This window comes from Oncorhynchus nerka, linkage group LG7 (assembly GCF_034236695.1).
Source record: "Oncorhynchus nerka isolate Pitt River linkage group LG7, Oner_Uvic_2.0, whole genome shotgun sequence".
Classification (NCBI taxonomy): Eukaryota; Metazoa; Chordata; class Actinopteri; order Salmoniformes; family Salmonidae; genus Oncorhynchus; species Oncorhynchus nerka.
Window position 1 is genome coordinate 53,086,164 of NC_088402.1, and position 12,312 is coordinate 53,098,475.

The 12,312-nt window shown below is 42.9% G+C and overlaps 1 protein-coding gene across 2 annotated transcripts; it reads right to left on the reverse strand.

The window, feature by feature from the left end:
* Positions 1–890: 890 nt before the first annotated feature.
* On the reverse strand, positions 891–8,825 carry LOC115131912 (prostaglandin E synthase 3-like). Of its 2 annotated transcripts, none has more exons than XM_029663997.2 (8): positions 8,543–8,825; positions 5,394–5,507; positions 5,045–5,114; positions 4,816–4,914; positions 4,508–4,645; positions 4,336–4,392; positions 2,118–2,145; positions 891–1,961 (listed from the first exon to the last, which is right to left on the reverse strand). In XM_029663997.2, coding segments are annotated over exons 1-8 (528 nt in total). In that variant the 5' UTR covers positions 8,545–8,825; the 3' UTR covers positions 891–1,941. The 2 variants fall into 2 exon arrangements, with proteins under 2 accessions (XP_029519857.1, XP_029519858.1); XM_029663998.2 differs by having other exon boundaries at positions 4,556–4,645; positions 8,543–8,824.
* Positions 8,826–12,312: the final 3,487 nt, after the last annotated feature.

Genomic DNA, 12,312 nt, shown 5'->3' on the forward strand with positions numbered 1-12,312 from the left:
CCCTATTCTCATTTTAGTGTAATTAATTAGACAGATACTGATTCTATATGTACTTTGACATTTAATGCTTGTTGTAGATAAGCATAGTTCTCGGTGGCCATCTTTCATCTTTCTCAGTGGCCTCCCCATCCCCTACACCCGGTGGTCATCCGCTGCTCAGACATGTGCTTCTACACCTGCATTGCTTGCTGTTTGGGGTTTTAGGCTGGGTTTCTGTACAGCACTTTGAGATATCAGCTGATGTACAAAGGGCTATATAAATACATTTGATTTGATGTCACTCTCCTCTCCATCATTTCACTTTTTCACCCCGAAAGAACAGATGATACAATATATCCTCAAATGTTGATTATAAACTGGGTGTTTCGAGCCCCGAGTGCTGATTGGCTGACAAAACATTTGTTACTGCTCCAATTACATTGGTAAGTAGTTTTTAACAGCAATAAGGCACCTCACCTGTTTGTGGTATATGGCCAATATACCATGGCTAAGGGCCATTTCCAGGCACTCTGCGTAATAACAGCCCATAGCCATGATATATCCCCAATGTACCACACTCCCTTGTACCTTTTTTGCTTAATTAGTACAGGCTATTGTAGCCTATTTAAAAGTGCAAGGTTGGGGGGGAAACAAGCGTGCACCCAAGCGCTCATAACGTTATTGGTGATAGATATTGAACACGGAGCAGAATTATTTCTAGGATATTTATTTTCCTTCTTCAGCGAGCAGCTGTCCATATGTCTGGAGGCTGAGGAATACAGCTTTATACAGGAGCCTGTTCTTGGTAAATGGTTTTGGAAAAACAGTGATTAGTGTATTTCAGTAGCCATGTCGCACCCTAAAACTGCTTTGACACGCATAGACAGTCTTCAAAACACACACACACCGTGTGAAACATGAGTCTTAGTTTATTAAAAAGACAGACAATAAAAAAAATCCACTGCAATTCAACATCAATTTAAGTTCTTCAGCCTGTGATAACCTGACAACTTGACATACACACCAATAACGACACTTCTATTCATCTCCCCGGACTTACATTTTCTTGACAGTGCAAATATAATTTGGTCGTCATACAAGTTTACCATCTCATATCAACAACCCACTCCCCCCACACAAGGGATATTTTAACTGCCATAACTCTAAACAGATGGAATATTCTTTAGGGTACAAGACAAATCCAGATGTTTACAAAGGCCTAAACAGATAGGAATGTGTATGCGCTATTCCTGCGTAAATGTGTGATGAATAACTCAACTGCTGTTGGATCGCAAATAGTAATACAGGATTAGTCAAATAACAAAAAGTGGGGAGCAACATATCAAGTCAGATGCCTGTAATGAATTCCAGAACATTTAAAATCTAAATGAACATAACATTGATAAACTGTTTGCGACATAACAGGTGAGGAAGAAAGGGAAACATGTAAGCGTAAAGGCTAAGCTACTGAAACACGGAACCGTTTCTCTGATCACTATCTATATGCCACAGGGGAGGGAGGCTCACAAGTGGGAACCAAACAGAAAATGTTCAACTGTTCTGGTACACTGCTCAACTAACTTAACACAGAACCTTGTGGGAGGATAAAACAGATGTTTAATTACTTTTCATTACACTTGACAATCTCTTCACATGTATTGCTTTCTAGGTTGAGGATGACTATACAGTACACCCGTAACAAATCATGAATGCTTAATCTAATAATAGTAAAAACAGGACACGCCAAGAGTGCAGCACTGCAAATGGAAGTGGAGACTGCTACTCTGTACAACACTATGCATATCAACCTTAAGTGGACTGATTGGAAATTAGCTCTGGAGCAGAGGCTATGGATTTAAACATGGCTACCGACTCATATCTGTACAGATTTTTTCCCCCCCAGTCTTCAATTTCAAGATAGTTTGATTCTTCCTTCCATCCCTCTTCCAGGTTTGAAGTTTTTCATTCCAAATCAGGCATTTCTGGGGGAAAAAATATTAATAATGGAAAGTAAATAAATGGCCATGTGATAAAAACAAGAATATACTTCAGATAGCACTTAACATTTCTGGGTTAAGGGATGTCAGAGTATAAAAATGATTAGAAATCTCAGTGTGATGAGAAAACATTTCACTTACTTTCATCGTCACTATCTGCAGACTCATCCTAAACAGGAATAGAAATAAGCATGAGAAGTTGCATATGAAAAGCTCCTGACTGACAATTTAGTCGCATTTTGCGACCCGTTTACTTGGCTGTGGAAGTTCAATTTGTAATTGGTCGTATGGATGCGAGCTGCACATTCTACATGGTCACCTCATGCAAAACTTCCTATTTTTCTAAGGGGTTAGGTTAAAACCATGATTTGCTCAAAAACAGTTAAGAGCATTATCTTCATGATTCCTGCAATGAAAGTATCTGCCATGGCCCAGTGCCTGTTTGGCTGGGGACTGCTGCGGTGACAAGTGGGCCACTCACTGCCCTTCCCGGGGGGGGGGAAATAATGCTCTGGGAGAATCTCTTCTGATTGTATAACATTTCAAAATCCAATTACGGTGAAAACAGCTATCCTGTGTTATACGGTTGTCACTATTGAAGAGGCATTTCACAGCTTTCTTATTCATTTCTCAACTCTCAATATTGAGCTCAATAGCACCCTTTTAAAACAAAGATATTTTAAAGGCCTATGGCTTTTGAGATATAGAGCGCGTGAAATGCACATCCGCCATTGTGATTGCATAAATCTCACTGGGAAGTAGGCTACAACTGCAAAGTTTTTTAGGAGATTACATTTACTGTTAGATTAATACATGGATACTAGCATTGGGTATTAGTTAGCAATCTAGCATTTGAGTTTGTACTTACTCAGGTGGTGAATTGAACCTAGATTAGTGCGTAAAGATTTGTTCAATAGAGATTTATTTGCCAAACAAATCTGGAAACTGGGTTCTACTAAGCTAACATGTGAACATACAGAGAGACTTGTTCCGAAGCAACTCCTGCATTGCTTGGCTGTGTGCTTAGGGTCATTGCCCTGTTGGATGGTGAACCTTCGCCCCAGTCTGCGGTCCTGAGCAGGTTTTCACCAAAGAGCTCTCTGTACTTTGCTCTGTTCATCTTCGCCTCGATCCTGACTCGTCTCTCAGTCCCTGCCGCTGAAAAACATGCTCACAGCATAATGCTGCCACCAGCATGCTTCACCGTAGGGATGGTGCCAGTTTCCTCCAGAAACTCTATGGACAATTCCTTCAACCTCATGGCTTTGTTTTTGCTCTGACATGGACTGTCAACTGTGAGACCTTATATAGACAGGTGTGTGCCGTTCCAAATCACATCCAATCAATTGAATTTACCCCAGGTGGACTCCAATCAAGTTGTAGAAATATCAAAGATGATCAATGGAAACAGGATGCACCTGTGCTTAATTTCAAGTCTCATAGCAAAGGGTCTGAATTCTTAGAAAAAAAACAGTAATACCCGTTTTCACTTTTTCCATTATGGGGTAGTGTGTAGATTGCTGAGGATTTTTATTTATTTAATCCATTTTAAAATAAGGCTGTAACGTAACAAAATCTGGAATAAGCCAAAGGGTCCGAAAACTTTCCGAAGGTACTGTACTTCCATACATTTCTTAAACTGGTACTAGGGACCTTCAGACGAGTCTTATGAGCCTTATGGTTGTCCTAGAGCAAAACAACCACAAGTACGTGTTCGTAGTGTGTCGGCCAAATTATTTGGACAATACATACAGAAATTGGCATCAGTAGTTGTACTGACCTCAGACAAGTCCCGTGACTCCGTGAGAGTCTCATCTTTCCACAGAGGGGTCATAATAGTTTGGCCAAACTGAACGATTTGTGATAAGGGCGATTTTCGCAGTGTCACCATGGCAGATGCCAAGACCGATATTGGCGGATTGAGACGCACCCCACTCAAAAAACACATCTTAAACAGAGATTATGATGGATTTTTTTCTTCGTTAATTTGATTTCCGCAGGGCCGCGGAAATTGTAGGAGAAGGGTTAATAAAGCACTGAATATCTTTATAAAGACGATTACTCATTTTCTCTATTGCATGCCGCCCTAGGGAAAAACGGGTGCAACCAAATCATGGGCTGATGCAACCAACTGGAGAAACCTAATGGCAACAGTGCCACCAGGGGAAATTTGTGTGACTCGCTGACATGACCGTCGCAATTAAGATGTGAACATATTGTGCCCCACACATTCTTCTAAAGGGACTGATCAGTCATTAGCAAGCCCATACACAAGAGGCACATGACATTGTGTTTTTGTACAAAGTCAAGTAAAGTGAAACGGAGAAAAAGAGAATGAACTCCACAGAGTAGCTCTTACATCATCAGCACCATCTAGATCAGGTAGGTCATCTTCCCCTCCCATGTTGTTCATCATCTGCAATCAGAATCACAAAGAACAGTCTGAGCCAAATATCATGCTGCCACAGTCTTGGCCCAACAGTCCATACAGCAATCAAGAGCAAGTTCACCAGTTGCCCTAGGGCCCTTACTTTAGCCATTGCTTCTTGTGTGTTGAACGCCATATCCCCATCTCCTACCTCTGAGAAACGATCGAAGTTGCCTAGCTCCTCATCCGAATCGTCCTCCCAGTCTTTCCAGTTGTTAAAGTCGACGCTGAGCCAAGTTAGCTGTTGAGGGATGACAAAAAGGCTTGCAGATGCTCGTTTGGAGGATATCTTTCTGGCTCCTTACATGCATTTAGAATTCAGCGTGTTCCGAAATCAATTATCAACCAATACTTAAGCACAGAATTTTTATTTAACTATATATGGCAAATACATTAGACACTAGAACTGACCTTAGCCTTCTCTTTTGTTAGCCTCAGCCACGGCTTCCCAGGTTCTGCTTTTCGCAAACAGCACAACACTGACCGATCTGTGCGTTTGTGCATGGATTCCTGTGTGTGTACAAGAGATACATGAACACTTTCATTCCGCAAAATAAAATTCCATTACTTATACCTCATGCGATCTGTACCTCGTCCCGAGGACAGGGTGACAATGTAAGGAAGTGATTGAGTGCCTCACATTTTGATCAATGGCTTCGAAAAGGTCTACTTCATTCTCGTGTTTGACTTGGTCAGTTCCTCCAAGACAACTGGTAAAGGGAGGGGTGAAAAGAATTCAGCATAAATTTGACTTAAAATGGATTCTCCGGTACTTATGTATACTTTTTAACCAGTAGTTCTGAAAGTAACACTCACAAGCCAAAGTGGGCCCCGACACATCCATCCCAAAGTGGGAGGGTTAAAATATACTTAGTAGTTGCTAAAGTCCCGGAGCACATATTTAAAATGAATTAGAAGGATTTTCACATGCCTAGAGCAGTTCGGCAAACTTTTTCTTTAAAACTCCATTGACAGATGTCATAACTCACCTGAAAGCAAACTTTGCTTTCTCGAAATTGATCTTGACATCCTTGCTGTCCGCTACGCAGAACTCGATGTAGACGGAGTCCCGTCTGTCATACCACTTAGCAGTCGCTGGATGCCTGGAAACACAGATCAAGAAACTCAAAAGAATGCCAACGTACTACATAATATTTTGTGAATTGAGAAAAGCCCCCCCCACAGGACAGAATGGTTGGCTTCAGTAGAATCAGAATAGCAAAAGTTACTGTATCTATCATCACTGGAGAGGGAGAATCTCCTGCTTGTATTTTCCAGCAATGTTGTCTTGGATCGCAAACTGCATGCAAATCACCCCAAATCATTACACTGATCCTACAGCTGTACCCAAGGGTAACTCCTACCCCTGTGATACTAATAGTGGGAGGGGGAACAAACGGCTGTGAAGCACCTGCATGGAGCAGGTGGGACACAAAGGCTCACCGTCAAAGACAGGTGTATCAGGTTGCCAATAAGGCATTAATTTGCTGAGAGTACAGTAAAGGCAAGATGGTTCCAAAATGGAAAACGGCTGAGCATTTATTAAAAAGCAACCTGGCTGTCAACAGATTCACGGTGATCATATCAAAAGAGGATGGAAAATACTGATGCTATGTCAAAGCTGATTGGAACACCTATAGCTCTTCAAAACTGGCATTATGTCATGCCAATCACATATGCAAAGTTCACTGTGCACACTCAACTGTGATCATTTAAAAACATTAGATTTTTTCATTAATTTAACTACTTCCTGCTCTCATGTGATTCTGTTACAGTTGGATTAGAAAAGCCCCAATGCAAATGTAATTTCTCTTACCATACATCTGATCTTACAGTGCATTCGAAAAGTATTCAGACCCCTTGAACCCCCCCACTTTGTTATGTTACAGCCTTATTGGAATGGATTAAATTGTTTTTGTCCCCCTTCAATCAATACAAAATACCCCATAATGACAAAGCACTCAGTACTTTGAAGAACTTTAGACAGCCTCGAGTCACAAGCTTGGCACACCTGTATTTGAGGAGTTTCTCCCATTCTTCTCTGCAGATCCTCTCAAGCTCTGTCAGGTTGGAGGAGGAGCATCGCCGCACAGCCATGTTCACGTCTATCCAAAGATGTTCGACCGGTCAGGGCTCTGGCTGGGCCACTCAAGGACATTGGAGACTTGTCGCACAGCCACTCCTGCTGGAAGCTGAACCTTCACCCTCAGCCTGAGAGCACTGTAGCAGGTTTTCATCAAGGATCTCTCTGTACATTGCTTAGTACATCTTTGCCTCGATCCTGACTAGTCTCCCAATCCCTGCCGCTGAAAAACACCCCCATAGCATGATGCTGCCACCACGCTTCACTTTAGGGATGGTGCCAGATTACCTCCAGATGTGACACTTAGCATTCAGGCCAAATAGTGCAATCTTGGTTTCACCCAACCAGAGTAACTTGTTCCTCATGGTCTAAGAGTCTTTTGGTGCCTTTTGGCAAACTACAAGCGGGCTGTCATGTGCCTTTTACTGAGGAGTGGCTTCTGTCTGGACAGTAACATAAAGGCATGATTGGTGCAGTGCTGCAGAGATGGTTGTCCTTATGAAAGGTTCTTTGGAGCTCTGTCAGAGTGATCATCGGGTTCTTGGTCACCTCCCTGACCAAAGTCCTTCTCCCGATTGCTCAGTTTGGCTGGGCGGCCAGCTCTAGGAAGCATCTTGGTGGTTCCAAACTTCTTTAATTTAAGAATGATGGGGACCATTGATGGTTCTTGGGGACCATCAATGCTGCAGACATGTTTGGGGATCCTCCTACAGATCTGTGCCTTGACACAATCTTGTCTCTGAGTTCTATGGACAATTCCTTCGGCCTCGTGACTGGGTTTTTGCTCTGACAGACATTGTCAACTGTAAGACCTTTCAGTTTGTTGACAGGTGTGTGCTTTTCCAAATCATGTCCAATCAATTGAATTTACCACAGGAGAATGCCAATGAAGTTGTAGAATCAGCTCAAGAATGATCAATAGAAACAGGATACAGCTGAACTCAATTTCGAGTCTCATGGCAAAGGGTCGGGATACTTACGTAAATGTGGTATTTCTGTTTTTATTTTAAATACATTTGCTAACATTTCTAGACAAGTTGTAGATTTGTCATTAAGGAGTCGTGTGTGTACAGGTGAGGGGGATTTTCCCCCCATCCATTTTAGAATAAGGCTGTAACATAACATGTGGGAAAAGTCAACGTGCCTGAATCCTTTCCGAATGCACGTAACGTTAGCTACTATTAAGGACAGTCAACAATGAGCATGCTGTATCATTAGCAATCTCGCTTGGCTTCCTTACAACTACAGTCAGCAGTAGGATAAACAGTCGTTCATTTTGTTGAGAGCAACTGGACATTATCTAACCATTTGCACGGTATGAATAAACATTTCGTTCCAGCAAAACGATGCATCGTTCATTATTTCTATAAATCCTCTTAAGCTGGCTAGCTACTTAGGCTAGATAGAGCTCTTTGAACGCTAACGTTACATCTCGTGAATGGGTTTCCGTTCTGTGGCTAACGTAAGCTAACTAGCTAGATAGGTAATGCCAACCCATGGTGATTGATCTATATGCTAACTGATCTAGATAGTTAAAGTTAATCAGTTGTAGAATATGTTTTACTACCTGGCTAGTTAGCTAGCGTTAACTCACAGGAACATGGACAGGAAAACACGCCATGCGGAGCCATGCACTTGACCACACTAACGCGTTAGTTAGCAGGCCAACTTCCGTTACTGTAAGCTAGATAGTTAGCTTGTTAACTAGTTAGTTTCTACTAATGGGCAAAATTCCCATTAGCCAAAAGGGACTGAGTAAACAGAAAACGAGTAAATATTAAGTTGGCTAACGTTAGTAGCTAGCGCTAGTTATCAAATGATGGTCATTGGCATTCTCATGAACTTGCATTGTAAATGTGCTTGGTAGTTAACAGAAAGCTATGAAAGAAGGCCCATCATCGCTAGGTGTTCCTCCCGTCTTTCGCAAAAGCATGTTGGTATGCTAGGTAGCTAGCAGTATAACAAACCCAACGGCGTTAGCTAGCTACTGGCGCTAGCGTCCTTTTGCTGGCTACAATTGTACAGGAGCACGCGCTCGCCATTCCTCAAACTTACATGTCTTGTTGTATGTCAAATTCCGTTGTGATCGCCGTCTCCTTGGGGATACACAATTCAATTTAGAATACTGTCCTTGTGGGGATTTCGTTTCAATGGGCTGTAGAAAAGTGTGGGCGAACTACAGAACTGTGTATTGTATTCTACACACTGCAAGGCCACCCTGTCTACACCTCGAGGACTCTGAATCGGACCTGACGCTGTGACGCAGCTACCGCGCCTTCGACGTTTCTAGAGCATTCACGAGCAGGGTTGCCAGGTCTAGTCACATTTTCTTAAGCACAATGAACTACTCAACATCTACGGCAAGGCCTGAACACTAGCCCAACTGTTTGTTTTCAGCAGCAAGAGGAGTTGCCACAATTAGCCCCATAAAATAGATATATATTTTTTTACGTAACGTTATCGAGCGAATTAAGGACTATTGACGTAATTTATAATGACGTGGGGGGGGGGGGGATCAGTTTTACATCAAAATAATAATTGTGAGCTAACGTGACTAAAGAAAATATAATTTGCCTTTATTAAACTCGCCAGATCATTTTCCAACAATGGATGTTAACTCGTTTGACTGCCACGATTGTCAATAAATCCCTTAAATGCATAACGATAGACAACTCCAACAGAGTTTGTGGGGTGAAAATTCGATACAGGATCTCAATCTCTGCAAGAAACTTGTACGAATTTAAACAATAAATGTTTGTCAATTGTGTCAAACCGTTATAGATGGCATATTTGCGAGATTGACTTGTCATTTCAATAGGCATATGCTAATTACATTTCCCCGATAGCCTACAATAGCCTAGGCAAGATGTAAAATGGACGATTTAGCAGCTTGCTTAGTTCAAATTGAGACTAATTTAACGTAAATAACGAGGTAAGAAGTGCTCCTGTTGCCCAAACGCCTGCTGGAATAGGCTACTCAGGATGGGGTTGTAATTTCAATCACTGAATCATATATTAATAATATGGAGGCTAATTATTAAATAGTTTGCCAGCACCAGGTAGGCTACACAAGTGGCACACGTTTATTTGCAATGCCGCCAGTGATTTCAACATATTTATTGAATTAAATGGTTGGATACAGTAACCTTACATAGGCATAGAAATTACTAGGCTACTTAATGGCCAACATATGTATCCTTCTCAACATGTAATGTCAGTTTCATTGTGGACTTCTCCCCACAACAGAAGTTCCATAACTTCAATTTGAAATGTCCCTCGCTCGATAACCAATGACTGACTGCATGTTTTGCTTGATATGGTTTTCCATAAACAAAGTCTACATTAGAAGGCAGTTTCCATGCGCTCTATGGCGCCTAAAGTCGTTTTCTTGTGCTTTGTCGCGTTAATATTTTATGGGAAAAGTTAAGGAAATCGGTGTCTCCATAATGACAACCTAAATAGCATACCTACAACTGCTAAGACGTTGTCATGACGTGCTTCTGTCTTGGGGATCCTGATTGGCGATGCAGTGCTAGAGGCGTCACTACAGACCCGGGTTCGATCCTGGGTTGTATCACAACCGGCCTTGATCGGGAGTCCCACAGGGTAGCGCACAATTGGCCCAGCGTCGTCTGGGTCAGGGGAGGGTTTGGCCAGAGTAGGCAGTCATTGTAAATAAGAATTTGTTCTTAACCTTTATTTAACTAGGCAAGTTAAATAAAATGCCTCTTCACTCAAGTGACTCAGCTACCATATGTTTTTACATTGCCAAAGCAAGTGAAATAGGTCAACAAAAAGTACTCAGTTAACATTACACACAGAAGTTCCAAAGGAAGACATTTCAAATGTCATATTATGGCTATATAACGATGTGCAAATAGTTAAAGCACAAAAGGGAACATAAATATGGGTTATTCACTGTTGCCCATCTCGTGGCAACAGGTCACACATATTGCTGCTGTGACTGCACACTGGTATTTCACCCAGTAAATGTGAGTTTATCAAAATTGGATGTGTTCGAATTCTTTGTGTGTCTGAAATCTCACTCACTCTGCCTGATAATCAGCAGCAGGTCACAGTGAAATGTATACACTGCTCAAAAAACTAAAGGGAACACTTAAACAACACAATGTAACTCCAAGTCAATCACACTTCTGTGAAATCAAACTGTCCACTTAGGTAACAACACTGATTGACAAATTTCACATGCTGTTGTGCAAATGGAATAGACAACAGGTGGAAATTATAGGCAATTAGCAAGACACCTCCAATAAAGGAGTGGTTCTGCAGGTGGGACCACAGACCACTTCTCAGTTCCTATGCTTCCTGGCTGATGTTTTGGTCACTTTTGAATGCTGGCGGTGCTTTCACTCTAGTGGTAGCATGAGACGGAGTCTACAACCCACACAAGTGGCTCAGGTAGTGCAGCTCATCCAGGATGGAACATCAATGCGAGCTGTGGCAAGAAGGTTTGCTGTGTCTGTCAGCGTAGTGGCCAGAGCATGGAGACGCTACCAGGAGACAGGCCAGTACATCAGGAGACGTGGAGGAGGCCGTAGGAGGGCAACAACCCAGCAGCAGGACCGCTACCTCCGCCTTTGTGCAAAGAGGAGCAGGAGGAGCACTGCCAGAGCCGTGCAAAATGACCTCCAGCAGGCCACAAAGGTGCATGTGTCTGCTCAAACGGTCAGAAACAGACTCCATGAGGGCCCGACGTCCACAGGTGGGGGTTGTGCTTACAGCCCAACACCGTGCAGGACGTTTGGCATTTGCCAGAGAACACCAATATTGGCAAATTCGCCACTGGCGCCCTGTGCTCTTCACAGATGAAAGCAGGTTCACACTGAGCACATGTGACAGACGTGACAGAGTGGAGACACCGTGGAGAACGTTCTGCTGCCTGCAACATCCTCCAGCATGACCGGTTTGGCGGTGGGTCAGTCATGGTGTGGGGTGGCATTTCTTTGGGGGTCCGCACAGCCCTCCATGTGCTCGCCAGGGGTAGCCTGACTGCCATTAGGTACCGAGATGAGATCCTCAGACCCCTTGTGAGACCGTATGCTGGTGCGGTTGGCCCTGGGTTCCTCCTAATGAAAGACCTCATGTGGCTGGAGTGTGTCAGCAGTTACTGCAAGAAGAAGGCATTGATGCTATGGACTGGCCCGCCCGTTCCCCAGACCTGAATCCAATTGAGCACATCTGGGACATCATGTCTCGCTCCATCCACCAACACCACAGACTGTCCAGGAGATGGCAGATGCTTTAGTGCAGGTCTGGGAAGAGATCCCTCAGGAGACCATATGCCACCTCATCAGGAGCATGCCCAGGCATTGTAGGGAGGTCATACAGGCACATGGAGGCCACACACACTACTGAGCCTCATTTGTTAAGGACATTACGTCAAAGTTGGATCAGCCTGTAGTGTGGTTTTCCACTTTAATTTTGAGTGTGACTCCAAATCCAGACCTCCATGGGTTGATAAATTTGATTTCCATTGATCATTTTTGTGTAATTTTGTTGTCAGCACGTTCAACTATGTAAAGAAAAAAGTATTTAATAAGAATATTTCATTCATTCAGATCTAAGATGTTATTTTAGTGTTCCTTTATTTTTTTGAGCAGTGTATATTAAGAAAAATGCCAAACCCTAGATAGCAGCATACTTGACCCCAGGTAGCCTAGTGGTTAGAGCGTTGGACCAGTAACCGAAAGGTTGCTAGCTCAAATCCCAGAGCTGACAAGGTAGAAATCTGTCACTCTGCCCCCGAACAAGGCAGTTAACCTACTGTTCCTAGGCCATCATAAGAATTTGTTCATAACTGACCT

Bases quoted from the DNA above. Each gene is read 5' to 3' on its own strand.
- LOC115131912 (XM_029663997.2), bottom strand. The intron at 5,115-5,393 runs GTGAGTTATGAC...TCCCTTTACCAG, and splicing joins AAAGCAAAGTTTGCTTTCAG to TTGTCTTGGAGGAACTGACC. The intron at 4,393-4,507 runs GTAAGGGCCCTA...TTCTGATTGCAG, and splicing joins CACAAGAAGCAATGGCTAAA to ATGATGAACAACATGGGAGG.